At 37.3% G+C, this 26,609-nt stretch overlaps 1 protein-coding gene across 1 annotated transcript in view; it reads right to left on the bottom strand.

Moving 5' to 3' along the window:
• The window catches only part of BACE2 (beta-secretase 2), a 131,148-nt gene that overhangs the window by 76,751 nt on the left and 27,788 nt on the right, over window positions 1–26,609 (bottom strand). The window contains exon 2 of the mRNA XM_036745566.1: window positions 4,635–4,723. Within this exon, the coding sequence (XP_036601461.1) occupies window positions 4,635–4,723 (89 nt within the window). The remainder of the gene's footprint in view (window positions 1–4,634; window positions 4,724–26,609) is intronic.

The raw sequence follows: 26,609 nt of genomic DNA, 5'->3' as shown, positions 1-26,609 counted from the left end.
AAAGGACGAGTAATTCTGTCTTTCAGACTAAAGTCTCCTAGACATTCTCCTCACTCTTGCGAAAGGTAGCCAAAACCTGAAATCTCCTTTCCTTTTTCCTCTTCTTCCTCACTGCCTCATACCCTTTCTTATAGCATAGATCCAGACCCAGGCAGGATTAATTTTCATCTGGGAGGGCCATCCAGATAATCTGCATTTCAAGGAATACTAGGTTCCAATATTATATTTTCTTTTTCTCTTCTGTTAGCTAAAGCTAAACATTGTAACAAGGTATAGTGAGTAAGGAAAAGGAGAAGGAGAACAAAGAGAGTCTTAAACCGTTTTTACTTCTGATTTCCATAGGAGATGATTGTGTGGTAGAAATAATAGAAGAAGTAAAGGCCTTGAGCTGAAGGAGAAAGAAAGGGAGAAGAAACTTGGAGGATATTTAGAAGGTACTGGAACTGTGAAGGTCACAGACTAAAGTTGAGGAGGAGAAACTAAAGTGCTTGAGCTTACGAAGATGTGAGCAGAAGGACATGAGGAGAAAGAAGAGTAAAGAAGGCAAAGTAGTTTCTTTACCAATCATTCACTAAACTCCCCAACCCCTTAGCCTCCAGGTGCTACACTTACCTTCCTAAGACAGACTAATGGTTTAAATTTGGCATTTCAAAGTTCTGAGGATGACACTATTATTACTACCATTGGTAGCAAAGGCTCTGGAATGTGTAAAGCTGACTTTTTAATCAGATAGTCTGTGAACTATCATTTATTAAACACCTAGTACTGTAGGGTGTTTAATAATCTACTGGTTATTATATTATTATAACTTTGTAACTCTTGGGGGTTACAGAGAAAGGCATCAAGGAGCTCACAATCTAATGGAGGAGACAAAATAAAAAAAAACTATGCACAAACACAATATAGTCAGGATATGATGGATATAATAAATAGGGGGAAGGCACTAAGATTAAGGAGCACTGGAAAAGCTTTCATGTAGAAGGTAGGGCTTTAGCTGAGACTTGAGGAAGCTAGGAAGTAGAGATGAGGAGGGAAAGACTTCCAAACATGAATGACAGCCAGGAGAAATGCCTGCAATCAGGAGATAGAGGATATTGTGTCAGAAGTAACAAAGAGACCTGTGTCATTGGGTGGCAGAATACATGAATAGAAATGAATTTAAGAAAACTGGAAAGGTAGGAAGGATCATATCATAAAGGAAATGTTAAAGACCAAACAAAGGATTTTATATTTAATTTTAGAGTTCATAGGGAGCCACTGGAGTTTTCTGAAAGGGGGAGGGATGATACGGCCAGATCCTGCACTTTAGAAAGACTCGTGTAACAGCTGAATGGAGGATCAATAGAAGAGGGGTGAGACTTGAGGGAGGGAGACCAACCAACTGCCCATTGCAATAATCTAGATGATGAAGGACTGAACCAGGGTGGTTATCAGTGTCATAAGAGAGAAGGGTCTTATACAAGAGATGGTGAGAAGTCAGAAATGATAGGACTTGCTAATTGATTGGATATTAGGGGCAGCTCAGTAGCATAGTGTGTCAAGTCTGGAGTCAGGAAGTCCTAAGTTCAAATTCAGCCTCAGACACATAATAGTTGTGTGATCCTGGGTAAATCACTAAACTTCTGTTCCCCTCAGTTTCCTCATCTTCAAAATGAGGATTATAATGGCATTTACTTCCCAGGATTGTTGTGAGTATTAAATGAGATAATAACTGTAAGGTGCTTAACACAGCGCCTGGCATGTAGTAAGCAATATTTAAATGTCAGGTGTTTATCACCACTGTTGTTGTTATTATTGTTATGATGAGCATGAGAGTGAGGAGTTGGTGATGACACAGGCTGAGAATCCAGATGACTGGGAGGATGGTGGTACCCTTTAAAATAGTAAGAGGGTTTGGAATAGGGAAGAGTTTGAGGAGAAATATAAGTTCTGTCTTGGTCATACTGATTTTAACATGTCTAGGGCACATCAAATTTCAGATGCCCAATAGACAGTCGGAGATACGAGATGAGCTCAGGAGAGAACTCAGGGCTGACTAAACTGATCTGAGAATCGTCTTCAAGGCAATAATTGAAACCACGGAAGCTAATCATATCACCGAGTGAATATTAGAGAGGAAGAAGAGAAGAAGGTCCAGGACAGAAGCCTGTGGGACACTCATGGTTATCAGGTGAGAACTACATGAAGATTTAGCAAAAAGAGACTTAAAAGAAGTGGTCTGACGGGCAGGAAGAAACCTAATTGATGGAAGAGTTATGAAAATCTAGAGAGAACAGAGCAGGGGTGGGGAACCTGTGGCCTCAAGGCCACGTGTGGCCCTCAAAGTCTAGAGATGCACTTGAGGCTCTATAGGGCCACACGTGGCCTTGAGGCTCCAGGTTCCCCACCCCTGGAATAGAGTATCAAGAGGAGGTTGATTGCGCCGAATGAGCATTGAGAAAAGAACATTAGACTCTGCAATTAAGAGACCACTGACAACTTTGGAGACAGCAGTTTTGGTTGAACGATGAGTTTGGAAGCCAGGAGTGTAAACAGTTAAGAAGGAAGAGTAGACACTTATTTTAGAAGATCTTCTCAAGGAGTAGGAGAAATATAGGATGGTAAGTAAGGGGATGGATATAGATCAAGTGAAGATTTTTTGGTTGTGGGGAAGACATAGGCATGTGTGCAGGGAAGTAGCACATAGCGAGGGTGCAGCTGAAGATTAGTGAGAAAGTATAAATGAGATTGAATCAAGACAGTAAAGTGAGAAGTGTTACATCTAGATATCCTACACCTCCTTGGTAAATATCTAGAGAATGCATCAGACTGAATTCTGATCATGAAAGCCAAGAAAAAGTCACTTTACTGAAAGTCCTTTTTTAAAATTAGATTTGTAAGACACCATAATTTACCTTTTTTCAGGTTTATGAGTCATATTCCATTTCTGGTTATGTCCGTCATTCCTATACTTTAAGTCATAGGGAGAAGTCTGAATCTCATTCTCAGACATCACCTTTTTAGGTAGCTATTTGTGTCCCAAAACAAAATTTCTCTTCTGCATCCTATGTCATCAAAAGGCAACAGTAAAAAAAAGCTAGGGGAAAAGTAGCTGTCCATCAACTGGGAAATGGTAAAACAAATTGTGGTTAAAAAAAAAAAAGGACAGGCATCAGTGGATGAATGTGAAGGTGTGACAAGATCCTAAGAATAGTGTCATGAGTACTAAAGTACAGAACAAGCTAAGACTAGAGAGGAAAACTAAGCATCACAAAAAGAGTTTTTTGTTAGCTTGTTCTAGTCTATTTTGGGGAAAGCAGGAGGATCAAAGAAGGGCTAAGAGATAGGAACACAGTCCTGGGTGGATGTTTCCACGATGAGCGATGATAGAAAGCTGAGTTTTTCTACTTACATTTTGTTTGCTTTAACTCCCAAAGAGAATGATCTTTGGATTGCAAAGGATAAAATGGAAGAAGTCTAATTCATCCTCCTTGATGCATATAAACTAATTTTAGTGCACTAGCCTTGGCTATGTGATCATTTGGGGAGCCCTGGAGGTATGTGGTTGAAAAGATAAATTGGTATGGAATAATCACACTAGAACACATTACAGAACATCAATCATTACATTCTTATGTACCAATGGTTTCCTCAACTGCAAGGAACCTCAAAAAATCCTTTTCTTTCTCTCTTCAACAAAACTATAATTTTTAATACATACAATCCTTTTCATGAAGAATGGGCAATTGTTACTTATCAGATATGTCATATATTGCCACCAATAGAACCCCAAATGCATTATTTTTAACTCTACTAAACCATGTCATGCTTAAAAGACAAATACTTCATACTTTTAGATTGATATGCAATTATTTTCTCTTTGTTTGCTAGTATCTCTACAACACAATGGAAGGTATAGAATAAAAACATATGAATATTACTGTGCATTAGAAATGCTACCAAAGATATTGGTCAACTGCATATCTATAAAGTGAATCAGATTCTTAATTTACTATTTAAGGGAATCTTACAGTAACCTATTTTAGGATACAAACAATCACTCCTAATTAATTTCCTTTACAAGTTTGTATTTTAATTTTATATAAATATGGAGTTGGAAGAGATTTCAGGGCTCAAGTCAAGCTCCAGCGTGTGGATGCTATGTATATCACAACAGCAGATGCTCCTTCAGCTTCTACCTTAACACATGTTTTCTTAACAGGGGTGGGGAACCTGAGGCCTTGAGGCCACATGTGGCCCTCTAGACACTCAAGTGCAGTCCACTGACTGAATCCAAACTTCACAGGACAAATCCCCTTAATAAAAGAATTTGTTCTGTATAAATTAGACTCGGTCAAAAGGTTGCAGCCAAGGCCACATTTGGCTTTGAGGTTGCAGGCTCCCCAGCCCTGTAAGTATGGCACATCTGTACAGCCTTTGTCTTTCAGAAGGTTTCACTTCAAATGTGATTACCAAGGTTAAAATCAAAAAGTACTTTTTTGAATTAATCTTATTCCTTTTCCACAAAAGCAGCAGGATAATTCGTCCAAGCACTTTTTGGAATACCATTTCAAGTAGCATGTACACACACACATACACATATACCCCAAAATAAAAAACCCCACTCAACTTCAAACTTCACATTCCATACTTACTTCTCAATGTCAAAGTATGAAGTTGTATATGAATGAGGGACACCTGCCACAGCAAAGTTACTGCTCCCAGTATCAATAAGAATCTGCAGCTACAAAAAAAAGAAAGAAAAAAAAAGGAAACAAATTATTGTGCTATTTTTTGCCAGGTTTAATAGAGCTAGGAGTATATCCATAAGGTGGTGCAGCAGATAGAGTGGTGGACCTGGAATGAGGAAGATTCCTTTTACTGATTTCAAATCCAGCCTCAGACACTTACTAGCTGTGTGACCCCGGGCAAGTCACTTCACCCTGCTTGCCTTATTTTCCTCATCTGTAAATGAGCTGGAGAAGCAAATTACAAACCACTCTAGTATCTTTGCAAAGAAAACCCCAAATGGTGAAGACTTGAACAGGATTGAAAAATGACTAAACAACAACATAAGTATGTTTTTAAGCTTTCAAAATTTGTCAGTCAGTAAAAGTGAATATCGGCTTGAAAAAGAAATGGCTATGATGACATTTCAAACTGTAACTACAGATAGTCAAGGCGCTGGAATAGAGGAAATTAAGACACAATTTGTCAGTTAGCTGAGACTATACCCACATACAGTTACTTTAAAAATACTGAAGTACAATTAAATAACCATTTTAATCCACCACTTACTATGTTGAATCTGCCTTCTTTTTCCTTTTTCAATTGACTCACAATGTGGATATAACTAAGAAGTTAAAATTAATTTAAAAAGGAAAAACTAAAGAAAAATAGAATCTAAATATGAAATTGTTATATAGAAATCATCTAGATAATGATCTAATGCAGAAGCATCCACATAGTAATAAGATAAAACACTGATTTTGCCTTTTACATAAATTTATTTCAAAACTAAGAGAAAAACAAAGAATGCGTAGTCTTCTCCCTGCAGTCTTTTATCTTAATGCGTTGACAGACTTTTGGCCTTTTTCTCCTAAGATAAGGATTTGATAACTGCCTTGGACTGACAATTAGTAGTTCCCTATAAAAGGCCCAGTTACTTGCCAAGAATATCAAAATTCACAATATGAGAATTGTTAGCAATTTCAGTCAGGTTTGTTTTCTTTTATGAATGTAAGTTTCCTATTCTTTGGAGTTAGAATGCTACTATCTATTGCACATGATCATAGATAGGTATAATTAATCACCTAATTGACTATTTAGACTTGTTTTATACTGTTAGGTGCCAGGAGATCCAAACTCTACCCTCAAGGAGCTTAAATTTTAGACAGAAAGAAAGGGCATATATATTAAAAAATAATAATACAAGACTATATGATTACTAGAGCATGGAGGAGTTTGATGGGTGTTCGAATTAGGAAATCACTGATGATGCAGTCAGGGAAGTTGAACAGAGCTTTGAAGAATGGGCAGGATTTAGACAGGATGGAAGGAATGTGCCAGACTGGGAGAAAAGCATGAGTAAAGTCATGATATGTTAATGATAAATGATATGTTAGAAGGCCAAAGAAGAGACCTGTGTGGCTAGAGCAGAAGGTTCAAGTAGATAAGTGGTGGGAAATTAAATATGGCAGTGGCATAGTTCCATGAGAGGTTTCCTAAATACCTTTGAAATATTGATATTCCATACCAGGTTTCTTTGTATTAATGTACCCTTTATATGGACATAATGAATGGGCTAACATTCTCTTCAAGCATGGATACTTTCCAAAAACAAAACGGGAAACTCCAAAACTACTTTGTGAAAAACTGCACCTGTATGAGAGTTCTGTTTTGTTTTAAAGATCCATCCTTCAATAAATTCTCACCCTCATGATGTTTAGATGTAACATCTTGAAAATTTATCTCAATATTATGGAATATGTGATTAAGTACCTTATCTTCTGATAAAAGCAAGCTACCTAGCCTTAACAAAAGATGCTTTGTATGGTCTGCATAAAGTTCAAGAATGTGCAGAACCATCTTACTGATATGAGGATGAAATCAGGCAGACAGATAGACATCTGAATGATGTCTGAAGTGGCATTTTTGTCATGTATCAACAAATGGACATCTGTCAACATACCAAAGAGGATATTTTCCCTGCCCAAGACATATATAATCTATATTGACATGAAACATACAATTCATTCATTGCTGACATAAAAGTCTTAGATTATGAGATTAAAGACTTTTCTTGTTGTAAAGATGAGTTTTATCTTTAGATAAGGGATTATCTTTAAAAATCACCAATTACATATATATTCTAAAAACATATTTTCCAGTCATTAAATTCAATAATCCTTGAATTTAAAAAATCTTCCTCTCTATATGCATTGTTAATAGTGAAAGTATGTCATTGACATACACATTTATCATATGTGGATAGCAAAAACACATAAAATACAGCACAACAAACTGCATGAAAAGCACAGCCCACTCTACATCCACACAAGAAATTACTATTTAGTATGGCATTCTGCACCTACACTGTGCTTATGCATAATCAGACATAACTATGGCAAACATTCTATTACAGTGTTCATGTTAGCCTTAATACCTAGTGGAAATTTTCTGGGCAGACATTTATGGTTTTCTTTTCTTGGTATAGAGTACCACCTACAATCTTTACATCATACCATGAAGAGAGCCCTTTTATAAGGCCCCACCCTGTCAGTGAATTACGGTCATCCCATTAATGGAAGGCAATTGAGAAAGAGGCAGAACCATTTTGTGGAGTGAAGGCAAAGACTAATCTGAGATCTCCAAAGTGCCACTCCAAACAATTTTAAAATAATACCTCAAATTGAATTTTGGAGTGGCAAAACTAACAAAATCAGTTTTCCAGCCCAGGACCATTTTGGAGGTTGGCAGGAAAAGTCTGTCTCTGGGGGTCAGACAATTCAATCGTTCAGAAGGAGATTACAAGGGACTCTTTGCTAGCATTGGGTGCAGGACTGTGTTGCATTGCCCATACTCAGTTCTGGGTCTCAGTTTCAGAACTAAAAGGAGCACTAGCTGAGTAGAGCTTGCTGCTGCAGGGGTGTTGGGGCCCTGGTTACAGTTCCAGAGCACACAGACCCGAGCAGAAGCCAAGAGAACAGTGACCACACCTCTCTTTAGATCATAACACCTTGGAAGAACTGAAAATCTACAAGCCCCAAGAGTTAGTTCTAAAAACAGGAGCAAGAAAAACCTGAAGCTTGGGAAAATGCCCCCTTACTCTAGGAGCAGAGCCCAACTTTAACATAAAGTTAAAAATCAATAAATAGGCTGGAAAAATGAGCAAACATAAGAGAAGAACCTGATCATACAAATTTACTAAGGTAATAAAGAAGAACAAGACATAAACTCAAAAGAAAATGAAATCAAAATAGCTACATGCAAAGCTTCAAAGAAAAATGTGAATTGGCTACAGTCCCTCCCCAAAGAATCCCTGTAATAGTTCAAAAATAATTTAAAAATCAAATAAGAGAGGTAGAGGAAAAATTGGGAAAAGAAATGAGACTGATACAAGAGAATCATGAAAAAAAGCTTGTTGAAGGTGGCACAAAAAATACTGAAGGAAATGATATCTTAAAAAACAAACTGGACAAATGGGAAAAGAGGGGGAAAAAAGCCACTGAAGAGAATGCCTCAAAAAGCAGAGTTTTGTTATTGTTAAGTCATTGCAGTAATGTCCAACTCTTTGTGACCCCATTGGAGTTTTCTTGGCAAAGATATTAAAGTGATTCACCATTTCCTTTTCCAGCTCATTTTACAGATGAGGAAACTGAGGCCAACAGGATTAAGTGACTTGTCCAGAGTCACACAGCTAGTAAGTGTCTGAGGCCAGATTTTAACTCAGCAAGATGAGTCTTCCTGACTTCAGGCCCAACAGTCTATCCAATGTAAAACAGAAAAAGAAGTACAAAAAATTCACTGATGAAAAGAACTCCTTAAAAAATAAAATTGGCCAAATGGAAAAGGAGGTAAAAAAGCTCACTGGAAAAAAATAATTCCTTAAAAATTACAACTGGGCAACTAGAAACTAATGTGTCCATGAGAAATCAAGAAACAATAAAACAAAATCAAACGAATGAAATAATAGAAGAAAATGTGAAATATCTCATTGGAAAAACAACTGACCTGGAAAATGATCAAGAAAAAAAAATTAAGAATTACTGGACTACTTGAAAGCCACAATCAAAAAAAGAGCCTTCATGTCATATTTCAAGAAATTTTTAAAGAAAGTTTTTCTGATATCCTACAACCAGAGGGGAAAATAGATATGGAAAAAATTCTAACAATCACCCCCAGAAAAAGAGCCCCAAATGAAAACTCCTAGAAATATTATAGCCAAATTCCAGAGTTTCCAGGTCAAGGAGAAAATAATGCAAGCAGTCAAAAAAAACCCAATTCATATATTATGAAGGCACGGTCAGGAAAACACAGGATTTAGCAGCTTCTATGTTAAAGGATTAGAGGGGTTGGAATGTGATAAGAATATCCTATTAGCAAAACTGAGCACTATCCCTCAGAGGAAAAAAATGGGTTTTCAATGAAATAGAGGTCTCTTAAGCCTTCCTGATAAAAACACCAGAGCTGAATAGAAAATCCAACTTTCAAATAAAAGACTTATATTGGGGCATAAAATCCTCACAACCAAATGCAGAAAAGTAGAAATATTAAATGCATCCTTTTCAGATCATAATGCAATAAAATTACATTCAATGTATGGAAATTAAATCAATTAAGGAAATTAAGTAATCTAATCCTAAAGTATGAGTGGGCAAAAGAACAAATCATAGAAACAATCAATAATTTCACTGAAGAGAATGACAATAAAGAGAAAACATACCATACCTTATGGAATGCAATCAAAGCAATACTTACAAGAAAAATTTATATCTCTACACTCTTATGTCAATAAAATATAGAAAGAACATGTCAATGAATTAGGTATGCAACTGAAAAAAGAAACCTACTAGAAAATGGACAAATAAAAAATCCCCAGTTATACACCAAACTGGAAAGTCTCAAAATCAAAGGACAGATTAGTAAAATTGAAAGTAAGAAAGCCACTGAACTAGTGAATAAAACTAGGAGCTGGTTTTGTGGGGGCAAAGCTATATAAAATATATATATACATACCAGTAGTTACTTTGATAAAAGAGGAAAATCAAATTACCAGTATGTAAAGTGAAAAGGGTGAGGAAATAAAAGTAATTGTTAGGAGCTATTTTACCCAACTATATGCCAGTAAATCTGACAAATCTAAGTGAAATTAACAAAAATGTAAATTGCTGAGATTAGCAAAAGAGGAATAGAATATTTTAATAACCCCATTTCAGAAAAAGAAACTGATCAAGCCAGCACTGAAGTCTCTAAGCAAACCCCCTAGGGCCAGATGGATTCACAAATGAATTCTACCAAACATTTAAAGAACAATTAATTTCAATACTATACAAATGATTTGGGCAAACAGGCAAAAAAGGAGTCCTACCAATTTCCTTTTATGACACAAATATAGTGCTGATACCTAAACCAGGAGGAGTCAAAACAGAGGAAAAAAAAAACTACAGATCAATTCCCTAATGAATATTGATGCAAAAAATTTTTAAATAAAACACTTGCAAGTAGATTATAGCAATATATCACCATGATCATACACTATGACCAGGTAGGATTTATACCAGGAATTCAGTGCTGGTTCAATATTAGGAAAACTATCAGCATAATTGACCATATAAATAACACAACCAACACAAATTACTTGGTTATCTCAATAGATGCAAAAAAAGCTTCTGACAAAATATAATACTCATTCCTATTAAAAACAACAGAAAGCATAGGAATCAATGGAGTCATCCTTAAAATGATAAGCACTATCTAAAACTATTACCAAATATTATCTGTAAATGGGGATAAGCCAGAAACCTTCTCAATAAGATCAGGGATGAGGGAAGGAGGCCCATTATTATTACTAGTATTCAATATTGTACTAGAAATGCTAGCTATTGCAATTGGAGAAGAAAAAGAAATTATAGGAATTAGAATAATCAATGATGAAACAAAACTATCACTCTTTGCAGATGATATGATGGTATACTTAGAAAATCCTAGAGAATCAACTAAAAAAAACTAAATAAAATATTTAACAACTTCAGCAAAGTTGCAGATATAAAATAAACACCCAAACATCATTTGCATTTCTACATACACTATTAGGAAAACCCAGCAGGAAAAGTTAGAAAGATAAATTTCATTTAAAATAGCAGTATACAATATAAAATACTACCCAGGAAGACAAACCCAAGAACTATATGAACACAATTATAAACCACTTTTCACACAAATAAAGTAAGAGCTAAGCAATTGGAAAACTGTTAGTTGCTAATAAGCAACTCATAAGCCAATATAATAAAAATGACAATTCTACCTAAATTAATATTTTTATTCAGTGCACGACCAATCAAACTACCAAAAATTATTTTAGAGAACTAAAAATAGATAACAAAATTCATCTGGAAGAACAAAAGGTCAAGGGAATCAATGAAAAAATGTGAAGGAAGGTGACCTAAGAGTACTAGAAAAATCTCAATCTGTTTTTACAAAGCAGTAATTATTAAAAAAAAAAAATCTGGTCCTGGCTAAGAAACAGAGTGGTGAATCAGTGGAACGGATTAAGTACACAATAACTAGTAGTAAATAATCATAGTAATGTAGTGTTTGATAAATGCAAAGATCTAAGCTTTTGGGACAAGAACTCACTATTCGACAAAAATTGCCAGGAAAACTGGAAAGCAATTTGGCAGAAACTAGGTATGGACCAAAACCTCATACCATATGCCAAGATAAGGTGAAAATGGATACATGCTTTAGATAAAAGGGTAATATCATAAGCAAATTAGGGAAGCATGCAATATCTTACCTGTCAGATCTGTTGAAAAGGGAAGGATTTATGACTAAACAAGAGATAGAGAGCGTTACAGGAAGTAAAATGGATAATTTTGATGACATTAAATTAATTTTTTTGCACAAACAAATCCAATGCATCTAAAATTAGAAGGAAAGCAGAAAACTGAGAGATATGTTTTACGGCAAGTTGATCTGATAAAGGCCTCATTTCTCAAATATATAGAAAACTGAGTTGAATTTATAAGAATACAACTAATTCCTCAATTGATAAATTGTCAAAGAATATGAACAGGCAGTTTTCAGGAGAAGAAATCAAATTGACTATCAATAGTCATTTGAAAAGATGCTCTAAGTCACCATGATTAGAGAAATGCAAATTAAAACAACTCTGAGGTACTAACTCATACCCATCAGATTGGCTAATATGACAGAAAAGGGAAATGGGAAATGTTGGAGGGGATATGGGAAAACTGGGACAGTAATGCACTGTTGGTGGAGTTGTGAACTGATCCAAACGTTCTGGAGAGCAGTTTGGAACTATTCTTAAAGGGCTACAAAACTGTGCATAGCTTTTGTCCCAGCAATACCACTACTAGATCTGCATTCCAAAAACATTTAAGAAAAGGAAAAGGACCTATATGTACAAAAATGTTTATAGCAGCTCTTTTTGTGGTGGCAAAGAATTGGACATTGAGGGGATGCCCATCATTTGGGGAATGGCTGAACAAGTTATGACATATGATCATGAGGAACATTGTGCTATAAGAAGTGATGAGCAAGATGGTTTCAGAAATACCTTGAAAGACCTTATATTAACTGATACAAATGAAATGAGCAGAACTGGAGAACACTGTACAGAGTAACAGCAAAACTGTATAATGATCTACCATGAATGATTTAGCTATTCTCATCAATACAACGACCTGAGACAATTTTGAAGGACTTATGATGAAAAGTACTATCCATCTCCAGAGAAAGAACTGATCTAATCTGAATGCAGATTGAAGCCTACTTTTTTTTCAATTTTAAAATATTTTGTTCTATTTTCTTTTGCAGCATGGCTAATTCGGAAATATGATCGGCATGACTACACAATATCAAATTGCTTGCCTTCTCCAGAAGAGAGAAGGGAAGGATAGTGGGAGAGAATTTGGAACTCAGAATTAAAAAAAATATCTATTAAAATTGTTTTAACATTTAAGGGGAAATATAAAGTATAAAAATTTAAAAAACTATTTAGCCATAACATTTTTGTGAGGAGATTTTTGCTTTTGTCAGAGTATTTTTGTTGGAACTATATTTAGGTTGCTTATGTGTTTGCCTTAAAAACTATATGTAAATAATAAAAAAGGCAACTGACATAATAAAGCAAATAGTGCATAGACTTACAAGCAATATTTCCCATTATGTGCCTAGGAATTTAAAATTGTTGTTGTTTGTCCTTCATTCTTGAAGGGGACGAATGACATCAGGATTATGATGTCTTGACTTACAAGCAAACTAGATTTAAGTAAGCTGTGAAAAATTATCAGCTTCACTCTCTCTTCAAGAGTCATTGGGGTCCAGTGTCAAGACATAGGTGGTGATAACTGGTGATAACCCTGGATGCAGTGGGAGACTTTGGACATTTTAAGCTAAGGTCTTTTGGTTAGACTAGGGTACTCACAGCGTGGATATTCCTTGTACTGATACAGATCACTTGTCAATCTACAACTTAAGACTCAGAGACTTCCCTGGGGAACTGAAAAGCTCACTTGTCCAGAATCATACAGTTAGTAAGTAGGTGTCAGAGGCAGGATTTGATTCCAGATCTTGCTAACTTCAAGAACAGACTCTGATTCACTACACTATACTACTTCCTTGCTCAAAAAGACCTTGGCAATTTGCCACTGCTGACAGAGGAAAAGTCAAACTCCTTAGCTCAATGTTCACAACCATACCAGGAGGTGGCTCTGAATGAGCTTGTCAGTCATTAATCCCAGTTACCAAAAGGCAAGACCAACTTGGAGATCAGGAATATAGTTAGTCAGGCAGGATTGTAGCCTCACAATATCTTAGACTGAGAACTGGAAGTGACCTTATTTGGCTACCTAGTCTCACTCTCTCATTTTACAGAGAAGAAAGTCAAGGCCCAGAGAAGTTATGATTGCCTAAGGCCTTACAAGTAGTAAGTGACACAGATAGGATTTGAATCCAGAACCTCTGACTTCATATGGAGTGCTCTTTCTATTATAGAGGAACTTGTAAGTACCAGAAGTTAGTAAGGAGAAGGGAATAAGCATCTATTATGTACCAAGAACTCTTTTACAAATACTATTTCAGCAGTACACAAGAGATACGCAATCTGGTAAGACCAAACACAGTCTGGAAGGATAACCAGGTTTCAAGAACAAGCTAGACATGAAGAATACAGGTAGATAGGTCAGTTAAGATGGTCTACCATCAGTGACATTTGAAATTTAGTATACCCACTCAACTTACTCCAAAAAATATATGCTTTTGAGAGGAAAATCCTTCAAGTTACTTGAAATACTTTTACTTGGAATATTTTACATGTGGAACTTTATTCAGCACCATTATTCCCCTTTTGTAAATAGAAAAAAATTTAATTTCCTCTGGATTAGAAATTAAGTTATATGGTAACTATGTTTGTACTGTGATTTGGTCAGACAGATAAAAGTCTGTCTGTTGTTTTGTTTGTAATTTCTGTTTGTATTTGCTCTGAAGGTCAAGGTGCTGACTTTACCCCTGAACTAAGTGAATGATATATGTGTATTTAATTAAAGTAAGATTGTTAACCCCTTAAAGTTGCTTTCCTTAGAAAAGCAGATCAAAGAACCTATGCTAGAAGCCTTTTTGTGTGCTGCTGTTGTTGGTCTTTCAAAACAATAGCTGCTAGCCAATATTGTTGTTACAACGGACAACTAAAATGTGACAATATCACAACATATTTTCTTGGCTTATTGTGGAATTTCTAGAATAGCTTCCCAGATCATATTGGTTTAACTTCAAGCAGTCTCAAATGATTTCCAAAAATGGCAAAAGGTTATGAAATATAATAGGTAGGAAAAGTATTTAGGTTTCCTAGACTTGACTAAAGAAGACATCTTAGACAAGTATCAATCCGGAATGACCTAAGATTCACCGTTTTCAGTAAATCAACAAGCACTTATGCTTACTGTATGACAGGTATTGTTCCAGGTGTCAGGAATATAAAGACATATGAAATAAAGTCTTGTCCTGAAGGGACTTCATTTTATAAAAGAAGATAATGTGTACTTGAATATATGAAAGATATATGCAAAATAAATTCTAGGTAATTGGTGTTGAGGGAGACACTAGCAACTTGGGGTTTATGGGGAAGGCCTCAAGTCAGACACATGTGAGTTGATCTTTTGGGGAAACTAATGATTATAAGAAGTAAGGAGGGAGTGAATCCTGAGTACTTTCTTCCTGAATTTCCAACCAAAGTATGACAGAGAAGGTAAGAAATGAGATGAGTGAAAAAATATTAAGGATCACTAAAGTTCACTGATAGTCCACCACTGGGGTTTCATACTATGCAAAATTCCCCTGATATGCCCTGAGGAGCTTTCATAACCCCCATGCCTTTTTTCAATACTGTTCTTAAACAGATACTCTTAATGAAATTAGATCTTAGGACTCAGGAACAATTAGCAAAAAGCATTAGGAACAATTTAACAATCTAACGAGCTACTACATATATCTACCACCTGGTTTAAAAGTAAATGCAGACTATTCATTCGTTCCATTACTCCTTTCTTTCCCTACTTTTCCTATTTTATTTGGCAATAAAGCCTGTTGAAAGCCATTTGCTAATTGCAGCATTAAGGCAAAATGCTGTATTAAAGGGGAAAACTAGGTTAGACTTCTACTGATTAGCAACTAGAGATCTTTCCAGTATCACTCTGTTGAGCAGGTTAATAGATAGGAAAATTAGCAACTAATTTAAATAATGACTCATTTAACAGATTATTGCTAATTACTTTACTAAACCATCTGGTGAAAGCTGCCTAGAACCAGAACACACAGTAGAGCCACTGATTTTGTTTGTTAATTGGTTCCTTTGAGAACTTTAATTCTAGAAATGAATCTCATTTGAGCACATTTACCTGGAGAGAAACAGAAATTATTGCCATGTCACTTCTCCACAACTTGAAATTAAGGTTACTTTTAATAAGGAAAAACATTTTTCAAAATAATTCACTTAATACAAAATACAGAGATTAGCTAAAGCGCTTTCTATGTTACAAAGACACAAATGGATTATTACATTTAGAATTGGTCCACATTAGGGAAAAATGAAAGTTGAGATAAAATTCTACTTGGTAGCCAATGAGCAAGATACAGAGATTAAATCACAGAATCTTTATTCTCTTTGAATTTCCATTCTAGATAAGGTAGTAATAAACCAGAGGGACAAAAATCTCTTTAGAACTTAGAAAGCAAACTTTAAGATACTGGCTACTGTTTAGGGATTGATAGAGGTTTTTCTATTTTTTTTTTTTTTGGAGCGGGGAAGGCAGGGCAATTGGAGTTAGGTGACTTGCCCAAGGTCACACAGCTAGTGTGTTGAGTGTCTGAAGTCAGATTTGAGCTCAGGTCCTCCTGACTCCAGGGCCAGTGCTCTATTCACTGCACCACCTAGCTGTCTGCTAGGTTTTTCTATTTTTAAAGAACTTATAAAGTAACCATTGAAAATTCAGAGCCAGGAGTTCTGAACTGGGAGTCTGTAAACTTGGATGGGAAGAAAATGCCTTTTATATTTTCACTAACCTCTACTGAACTTATAATTTCCTTTAATTATTTAAAAAATTTGCTAATTACAATTAATTTACAAATTAAACCCACTACGTCTTTTGCTGCTCTGAGTTATTGAAGCAATAAGGCAAACCTGAATTAGTAGCAAGCACTGATCCAGGGAGCAGCCTCTACTAAAACCAAACTTCTTCAACCCCAAACTTAATGCCCCATAATTACTATGCAGTATGCCATTTGTCATTCTCAACCCAGGAAAACCGGGGCTTCCCTGGAATGTGCTGGTGAATGTTTAACCACTGGCTGTCTGAAGGGAAATATATATATGAGACACTTTCAAGTTTTATCTGCTAGTATTAAGTAGCAGTATCGAAGAGTTCAAGGAATTATATGTTTTAGGAGTGCTCGAGACCCCAAAATACCAGCATGCCCAGTCCTGCTCAAAAGAATTTGACTCAAGCCTTCTCACAGCCAAAGAAAAACAAAGTTTATTACAGATTCTCCATATTGGGTTGTCTTAAGAAATCTCACCCTTTGTGACACTCATTTTCACAAGCGGGCCAGATTCCATCTGAGGTAGACGGAATCTGAACACCTTCCTGGAGGCAAGATGAAACTTATATACAGGAAGATTGTGGGAGGCATCTAGGGTGATCCTGGAGTGATGGGAGGAGGAGTCTAAGGAGGAGCTGGATGGGACTGGGATAAGGTCAGACTCCAGGAACCAAGGGAATAGGATTAAGGGTGGGAAGTAGCTGAAGGCTACCTGGAGATAACAGACTAAGTAGGGCTAGGCTAGGTTAAGGGTAACAGATTTAGTCATAGACACTTTGATAAGATCAAGGGTGGAAACTAGCCAGACAATGGAGGGCTAGGCTAGGTTAAGAGTAACCTAGCCTAGAGATTTGGGCCTAGCAATAATGAAAAGCTTATGGCCTTAGGCAAATGCCTCATCTAGTGGGAAGATTCAAGGGGAGTTCAAAGGGGCTCCTACAGTCTAAACCTCATCAGTATTATTACTTACTGGGAGAAATTACTATATTATTGTATTAATAATCAATTATTAAATTTAGATCCAAGATTTTCTCCTATATTCTTTCAAGGCCAAGCTCCTGTAAAAGGTGAGTCCATGTCTGAAGGACATGGCTGGTTGATGAGATTACTTCTAGCCCTCGAGGAACATGCTCTTCAATCTTAGGTGGAAGACCTACTAGGAGACCTAACTTCTGTTTAGAGTATAAACAGAATCCAATTTGGGCAAGTTCTTATCCTGGCGAAAGAAGGCCCTGTCCTTGTATTCCTCCATTAGATTTTAGGGTGACCCAGCTCATGAAGGAGAAAACCAGCCAGAGGTCTGGATGTTGATTATTCTCCTGTCCAGATTGCTGGAGACTGCTGAGCCTCATGATCAAGCCATGTTCTCAGCAAGAGGAGCTAAGGGTTTCTAGCCCAACTCATCAAATTTCTACCAATCAGGGCTGATTTTCACTTGTCAAGGGCATTCCTTTTTAGAAAGGTTTTTAGAAAAGGCTTTCAGGGTCTCCACTTAGTTTACTCCACTCTTTGATTACTGAGAGAAACCACTAATTATCAATTTATTGACTGACAGCTAACCTAATTAATAAATGGATTATTAGTTTCCCAGAAACTGGGGGTTTTTCATTTATCACATTACAGCATTAGTATTAATCTATTAGCATTCAGTTAAATCCAGTAGCATTAATATTTTCTTAATCACTTCCTTAAGCCTAGACAATTAACAAAACAATAAACAAGCCCTGATTTGTAGTGTCTGCCAATTTCGGAAGTATAGATGCTCATGCTGAAAATTTAACAATAGGCCTCTGGTCCTTTGGCTCTAGCACACTCCAGGGCTTTCAAGGCTCTTGCAGATCATAGATGGAGATAGAATCTAGTCCAAAATTCTCATTTTATAGATGTGACAACTGAGACCTAGAGGGATTAAGAGATTTGCCTGAGGTCACAAAGGTACTAAATGTTAGAAGAAGGATTGGAGCCCAGGTCCCTTCACTTCAGAGTCAGTGCTCTTTCCATGGTGCCAAGCTGCCTCCCTATGCTCCCTTTCTCTATCAGTAGTTTTAGGAACTTGGGTATAACCTCAGCTTCCCTCAGGGAAAGAATTTGAAAGCCTTCTCACTTTAGAAATGTATGTATGGCATCTGCATATATTCTGATTTGTATCATCACAAAATGCTGAATCTTTTGTTTTTAATTTTTATGTTTCCATGAACAAACATTTATGTTCTCTGCATCCTACTTTACTCCTCCCCTCCAATTAAAAAACCCAAAGCCTATTAACAAATACAAATAACAAGCAAAAGAAATAATGCAATGGTTATGTCCAAAAATGTATGTCTTATCTAGCATCTGAATTCCATCATCTCTCTGTCAGGAAGTAGGCAGCATGCTTCATCATTGATCTACAAGAATTGTGCTTGGTCACTGCATTAATCAAAGCTCTCAAGTCTTTCAGTAGTTTGTCTTTAAAATGTTGTTGCAAGGAAATTTTTTTTCAGATGGCCAAGAAGTGGAGACCAAGGGAATTTCTAACAATTGAAGGATGGCTGAACAAGTTATGCATATCAATGCAATGGAATACTATTGTGCGGGTAAGAAAAGACCAAAAGGAAGGAGAAATCTGAAACGGTTATTGAGTGAGCAGAACAAGAACAAGTTACAAAATAACAATAACATTCTAAAAACCAAACAAATTGGAAAGCCTGAAGAATTTTGATTAATGCAACTAACGGGGTATGGGTATGGGTCTAAGCCTAGATCTTTGTCCCTCACCCCAAAAGCGTTTAGTTACCATTTGTCTAAAGAGCTCTGGAAAACTCGACCTTGAAATTTCCTTGGATTTCCCCCCTTGATCTGGTGTTCACTTGAGGCCATAAGGCTTTCATTATCTCTATGCCCAAATCTCTGTTACCTCAGGCTTTCCTTTCCCTACTTCTTATCCTTGATTCTATCAAAATCCCATTCTCCAGGCTACTGGTCATTCCCATCAAGATCCTCCCAAGATTCGACCACTAGTCAATCTAGGCTACTGAGCACTTCCAGCAAGACCATCCCTGGCCAGCCCTGGATTCTTCCCTCAGTCTTGGTGTAAATAAGATCCAGCTTGTTTCCACGAAAGTGCTCAGATTCTATCTAGCCTGCTTACATTAGCATTACAAAGGCTCAAGGTTCAATCTATCCCACTGGCATTGGTGATACAAATGCTCAGGCTCCTTAATAGTCTACCCAATATGGCAAATCTTTAATAAACTTTGTTTTTCTTTGGCTGAAAGAAGGCTTGGGTCAAGTTCATTCAGGCAGGACCCGGCATGTCAGCATTTTGGGGTCCCCAGCACTGCTAAACCCCTCCACCTCAACGCAACAAACAATCATGTGTCCAGATAAATGATAGATAGGATGCAGAATGACGTATGTATAATTTTGAATGCGGTTCATATGTGAATTTGTTTTGATTGACAATGCATATTTCTTACAAGAGATACATGGGGGAGAAGTGGAATACTTATTAATTGTCCTTTTCAGAATTTCTAATATGTGATAATATTTCATTAAACTAATAGATTATAATTTGTTCAGTTATCCTGTGCTTGATAGTGACCCCATTACTTTCCAGTGTTTTGTCACAAAATTGAGTCACACAAAGGTTAGGTGGTTTACTCATGGTCACAAAGCTATGTTTGAACTGAGGCTGTATTTGAATTCAGATCTTCCTAACAATAATTCTGACTAGCTGCTGAATGCTCTGGTCTAGCTGACTATGCTGGCAGTCCAACTTCTTTAGCATAGCCAACAACAGCCATGGGATGCTGGCCTTGGTGTTTTCTTTAGCCTTCTGAACTGCCTTCCTCCAGCACCCACAGAGCTAATTTTTCTGCCTGTTCCCAGTGCCAATGAGAGGTCTTGTCACACAAGATTGGGGGGGTTCTGACAAGGAGTCAGACATGTCCCACAATCTAATCAGATACTCCATTTCCTTGGTATTTTCAGGGCTCAACCTACTACTTAACCATTATGCAGACCATGAAGCCATCTCTTCTTGTCCCCATCTGTCGAGACTATGCCTAATGAGGAAGATGCAGATCTAAGCCCTGCACCCTCTTTGTTCAAGTTCAATGTTGGTATGAATTAAGGCATCACAAGTCAATGAACAAAGGAGACCTCTGGATCATTCTATGGGATATCCATGGTTAGTAGGCATGACCTAAACGAAGATTCAGCAAAGAAGACTGAGGAGTGATCAGACAGGTAGGAGGAGAACCAGTATAGAGTAAGGTCAGAGAAACCTAGAGAGAACTGACTATTAAGGATAAACACTATCAAGACTGTGAATGGCTGCAGATAAGTTAAGAAAGATGAAGACTGAAAAAAGCTATTAGATTTGTCTATCACGATATTACTGGTAATTTTGAAGAAAGCAGTTTCAGTTGAATGATGAATTTAGAAGGTAAACTGTAGAGAGTGAAGAAGAGAATGAGAAGAAAGAAATCAGAGGCACCTATAGTAGATAACTTTACTCAAGGAGTTCAGCAATAGAAAGGAAGAAAGAGAGAGATAGCATGATAGCTAATGGGGATAGATGAGGTGAGGATTATTTTGAAGACGGGGGAGAAACAGTCATATTTCTTTTTTCATTTAGTATTTTATGTTCCCCCAGTTACATGTAAAAATATTTTTTAACATTTGTTTTTAAAACTTTGAGTTCCAAATTCTCTCCCATCCTCCCTCTGCAACCCCATCCCCATTGAGAAAGCAAGCAATTCTATATTACATGTGTAATCATGCAAAATATTCATAATAGCCATTTTGTGAAAGAAAACCTAGACAAGTAAGAAACCTCAAGAAAAATAAAGAAAGTTTAAAAAAAAGTATTCAAATACCAACAGCTCTTTGTCTGGGAATGAATAGCGTTTTCATCCTAAATCCTTCAGAGTTGTCTTGAATCATTGTATTACTGAGAATATCTAAGTCATTCATGGCTGATCATCTCACAATATTGCTGTTACTTTGGACACAGTACATTTCACTTTGCATCTGCTACTGCAAGTCTCTCCAGGTTTTTCTGAGAGCATCCCACTCATCATTTCTTATAGCACAATAGTATTCCGTCATAATCACACACAGTCATATTTCTAGGCAGTAGAGAACCTGACAGGATACACAGAGAGAGAGTGAATATAGGTGAGAGAATGAAGATGATAGGTGGGGTAATTTGTTAGAGAAGACAGGATGGAATGGGACCACTTGTACATGTAGAAAGGTTAGTGTTGATATCGTGAAAAGAAATAGCCTTTAAACCAATTAGTATTGACTGCTTTGATTTGTTTTTAGTTTGACTGTAGGATTAAGCTCCCTTCTTTAGGAAAATCTTTCCCTAACATCTAAGCCAAACTAACATAGATATTCTAGGCTACCTGTAGATTTAATAAATAGATAGACTGATAAGACAATCATTTTGTAAGCAGATAATTTGGAGTAAGACACATATCTTTGTAGGAATGAAATAATCATAGGATTATAAGACTTTTTAAAGGCTAAGTTCCCCTTTCTAGCCCCTGGAGAAAAACAAGTTGACTAAAGATTAAGTTCCTCTTTCCAGTCTTAGTGGATGAGCCCTGACTCCCCCCACTTTTTTTTTTCTTGAGCTAAAGGTTAAGGTTAAGTCGAGTAATGTAATCTTGACAGATGGAAGATAGGGGATGACTGCTAACTACAAGCCACAAGTTCCCCTTTAAAGTGAGCTTTCTGGTTACAAAAGGCTTCTTCATACAAAAGGACTTCTGGGATAATCTCACTTTAACAAATTTGGGTTAAGAAAGTTTGGGAGAAGATAACTAGTCAGATGACCTGACTTGTCCAATTGAATTATGTTCAAAACAAGTTTCCTATTTTTTAATTTCTCTTTTCTGTTATAAAAATAGGCTCTATAAATCACTTCTTTGTCACTAATTATTGAGGAATTAGTTGACCTGATTTAATGGTAACTTGCTAGCCTTACTATTAAATCATTACATATTTGCTTTGTAACTTTGTGCCTCAGTTTCTCTTTATTTCAGATAATTAATTTTAACGAAGGAGAAGCACCACCTCATCATGTTAGACAGGGGCAAAAGAGGAGATAGTAGCAGACGGCATCTGGGTGATGGGAGGCAAAGAGGAGAGAAGAAGAAGCAGCTTTCTGGGATTCTCTTCAATTTTTTTTAGTAATATATCACACAAGGTTCTCACCTGACAGGACAGAGAGAGTCATGGGAGATTTGAGGAGAGATGAAAATTGAAAATGTTTTTAGAAAAGCCATTGTGGTGAGTGGATAGTGAGTTAATTGTTGTTTAGCTGTGTCTGACTCTTTGTGACCTCATGAATCATCCTGTCTGCAGGGTTTTCTTGGGAAAGATACTACAGTGGTTTGTCCTTTCCTTCTCCAGTAGATTAAGGCAAACAGAGATTAAATGACTTGCCCAGGGTCACACAGCTAGTAAGTATCTGAGGTGAGATTAGAACTCAGGTCTCTCTGACTCCAGGCCCAGTACTCTATCCAATGAGCCACTTTGCTGCCCCAGTGAGTAAATTAAAGACATGTAAAAGGACTGAGCTTGCCACAGTGAGGGTCTAGTTGAGATTATATAACATAAATTAGTAGTGGACCCAGTCAACACAATTTCATGATTTTTCTATAGCTTCATTCAACTGTATGTGAAGCGAAGGTAGTGGACAGTGGGAGTAATTCAAGGCTGAGGCTTGGCAGGACAAGATTGGTAATTAGGAGTCAAAAGACTTGAGAGAACAATCCCATGTATAGATGAATTGTTTCACCAAGTGATCAAGATGGGGAAGGGAGGTGAGGACAGCTAGCGTAGGGGTGATGACCTGGGGTGACAAGTGAGGTGCTGGAAGTCATGGTGAGTTCTCATGATGCATACATTCACTCCACTTCAGTTATCCACAAGGGTGTGTCATACCTTTTATCTTACCAACTACCTCCAATGTCAAAACTTCTTGTCTTTCTCTTTTTGACTATAGCTTCTTATTCTCCCACCTCTCCATCTACCTCATTCCTTCTAAATATTTTTTTCATCTTCAATTTGACCTGGACTCTGTCCCTGCCTACTTTCTTACATCACTCCTACTGTGACTTTATTTTCCTCCCTTCAAAGTCTTGACTTTACATCATCTCCAATCCTCTACTCTTTTGCTTCAGTTTCTGAGGAAGACTTAGCCCTTCTAATTAGAGCCAATCCCTTTATATATGCACCACTGATCTAATCCCAACCCTCCTCGCTCCTTCCAGGGCACTCCCCTTCAAACATTATTCCATTCATTTTCAGTCTCTTGCTCCTTCCCTGCTGACATAGAAAAATATTCATTTTACCCATGCTTCCTTATGCTACAGATTAACCATGCTAGAAATATACTTCACACTGAAATTCAGGTATCAAGGACAATTTATTTTAGAAGAATCCAAAGGGGTTGGAAATGTTCCTGGCCAGGAGCAGACTCCACCCTTCTTTAGGTAGAGGGAGTACCGCTTACAAAAATGAGATCAGCTTTATAGTGTTAGACCAACACAGACTGATGCACCATCAACTCAGTACCGCCCCTCAGAGAGTAGATTGGTCCCCTCCACTCTTCCTGAGACACCTCTTCGTATGTTCTCTCCTTGATATGTGTAAGCATGTCCGCCTTCCCTCATCATACTTCCCATGTTATAAAATGGTGGAAAACTCCTCCCTGTGGGTGTGTAAGGTAACATTCAATTAGCCAATTAAGCATGCATGGTAGTCATTTGACACAGTTCTCTCTCAAACTCTGACTGTTATCTGGCTGGTTTAGGCCAGTTTTCCTAACATCCTGAGTCTGTGGTTTTTGCAAAACCACAAACTTTATTCAGACAGGCTGTGAACCTTATCCTGGTTAAGTTTTACTCCTTTGTTCAATCTGACACTTCATTAATTATTCTGTGGAAACCTAACTTTCCCTAACTTTTACCAATCTCTCACAAGCACATGGGAAGACATTCCTTATCAGCTGTTGCCATCTTTGCCATATTGAGTTTAAGCTCATTTCCAGCCTTCAACAATGCCCTCATGACCAATAGAATAACTATTTCTTGAGGGCAAAGGGAATGTATTCTGTGTATATGTGTGTGTGTATGTGTGTGTGTGTGTGTGTGTGTATGTGTGTGTGTGTGTGTGTAGGTCTTAGTATCCCTAGCATACATACCTTTACGCATTTTGCACCTAACAGGAATAAGATTAATAAATAAATGGTCATTTAATGACATTTGACTGGGAACAAATATCTATCTACTCCCAACGCTGAAGGAAAATAGTTCAGTTGTCCAATGTCTCAAACTGGTCAAGGCAGTCTAGAAATTTCATGTCACGTATAATGTCAAGATCTGGATCCTCATAATGCTCCAAATTCTAACATGAAATTCTTTATGCAACTTGAACTTTTAGGGGAGCTCCTGAGACACTTGGGTTAAAAACACTATTAGAAAATTAGAAGGGGGCAGAGCCAAGATGGTGGCTAGAAAGCAGGGACTTGCCTAGGGCTCTCCCACAGCACCCTCCAAACACTGATAAAAATGGCTCTGAACAAATTCTATAACTGCAGAACCCACAGAATAGCAGAGGGAATCAGGGCTCCAGCCCAGGAAAACCTAGATGGTCACTGGGTAAGGTCAATTGCATTGAGCTGGGAGGGAAGGGGAGCAGAGCCCAGCATGGGCTGTGCCTGGACCAAGCAGACCAGGAGTCGGGCAGAACAGCCCCTAATGCTCTGAATCAGTGAGCTGTGGCAGTTACCAGACTTCTCAACCCACAAACACTAAAGACAACAGAGAAGGTTAGTGGGAAAAGCTGCATGGGACACAGTGAAAGAAGTTTGTGGTTAGGACACTGCCCCAGGGGCAGCAGAGGTGGTACAGCTCTGAGGACAGAACTACAGCTGCAGTTGCTCCTAGCCCCAGGCCCACCTGGTGGGAAGAATTAAGGAGAAGATCAGAGCAGGAGTGCAGAGCCTGCTTAAGATCTGAGTTGCAGTCCAGGCTGGTGGTTCTTGGGGGAGGACGAGTGCTGGTGTGGAACGGCTGTATAGAAATAGCTCTGAAAACAACAGTGCATCCCCTCAAGCTTGGAACAAAGTACTCTTTACTCTACAAGCAGTCATACCCCGATGAAAAACTCAAGGGTCCAGTAGTTAGCTGAGAACATGGCCAGGCAGTGAAAACAGACTCAGATTCAGACTCAGACTTTGGAATCTTTCTTTGGTGACAAAGAAGATCAAAACATATAGCCAGAAGAAGTCAACAAAGTCAAAGAAACTACATCAAAAGCCTCTAAGAAAAACATGAACTGGTCTCAGGCTATGGAAGAGCTCAAAAAGGATTTGGAAAAGCAAGTTAGAGAAGTAGAGGAAAAATTGGGAAGAGAAATGAGAATGATGTGAGAAAACCATGAAAAACAAGTCAATGACTGTCTAAAGGAGACCAAAAAAAATACTGAAGAAAACAACACATTAAAAAATAGACTAACCCAAATGGCAAAAGAGCTCCAAAAAGCCAATGAGGAGAAGAATGCCTTGAAAGGCAGAATTAGCCAAATGGAAAAGGAGGTACAAAAGACCACTGAAGAAAATACTACCTTAAAAATTAGATTGGAGCAAGTGGAAGCTAGTGACTTTAGGAGAAATCTAGATATTATAAAACAGAACCAAAGGAATGAAAAAGTAGAAGACAATGTGAAATATCTCATTGGAAAAACCCACTGACCTGGAAAATAGATCCAGGAGAGATAATTTAAAAATTATTGGACTACCTGAAAGCCATGATCAAAAAAAGAGCCTAGATATCATCCTTCAAGAAATTACCAAGGAGAACAGCCCTGATATTCTAGAGCCAGAGGGTAAAATAGAAATTGAAAGAATCCACAGATCACCTCCTGAAAAAGATCCCAAAAAGAAAACTCCTAGGAATATTGTCACCAAATTCCAGAGTTCCCAGATCAAGGAGAAAATATTGAAAGCAGCCAGAAAGAAACAATTTGACTATTATGGAAACACAATCAAGATAACACAAGATCTAGCAGCTTCTACATTAAGGGATCAAATGGCTTGGAATATGATATTCCTTAGGTCAATGGAGCTAGGATTAAAACCAAGAATCACCTACCCAGCAAAACTGAATATCATGTTCCAAGGCAAAATATGGATTTTCAATAAAATAGAGGACTTTCAAGCTTTCTCAGTGAAAAGACCAGAGCTGAATAGAAAATTTGACTTTCAAACACAAGAATAAAGAGAAACATGA

Source organism: Trichosurus vulpecula, chromosome 2, assembly GCF_011100635.1.
Source record: "Trichosurus vulpecula isolate mTriVul1 chromosome 2, mTriVul1.pri, whole genome shotgun sequence".
Classification (NCBI taxonomy): Eukaryota; Metazoa; Chordata; class Mammalia; order Diprotodontia; family Phalangeridae; genus Trichosurus; species Trichosurus vulpecula.
The sequence above is the reverse complement of the archived record's forward strand: the minus strand, read 5'-3'. Positions and strand labels throughout refer to the sequence as shown.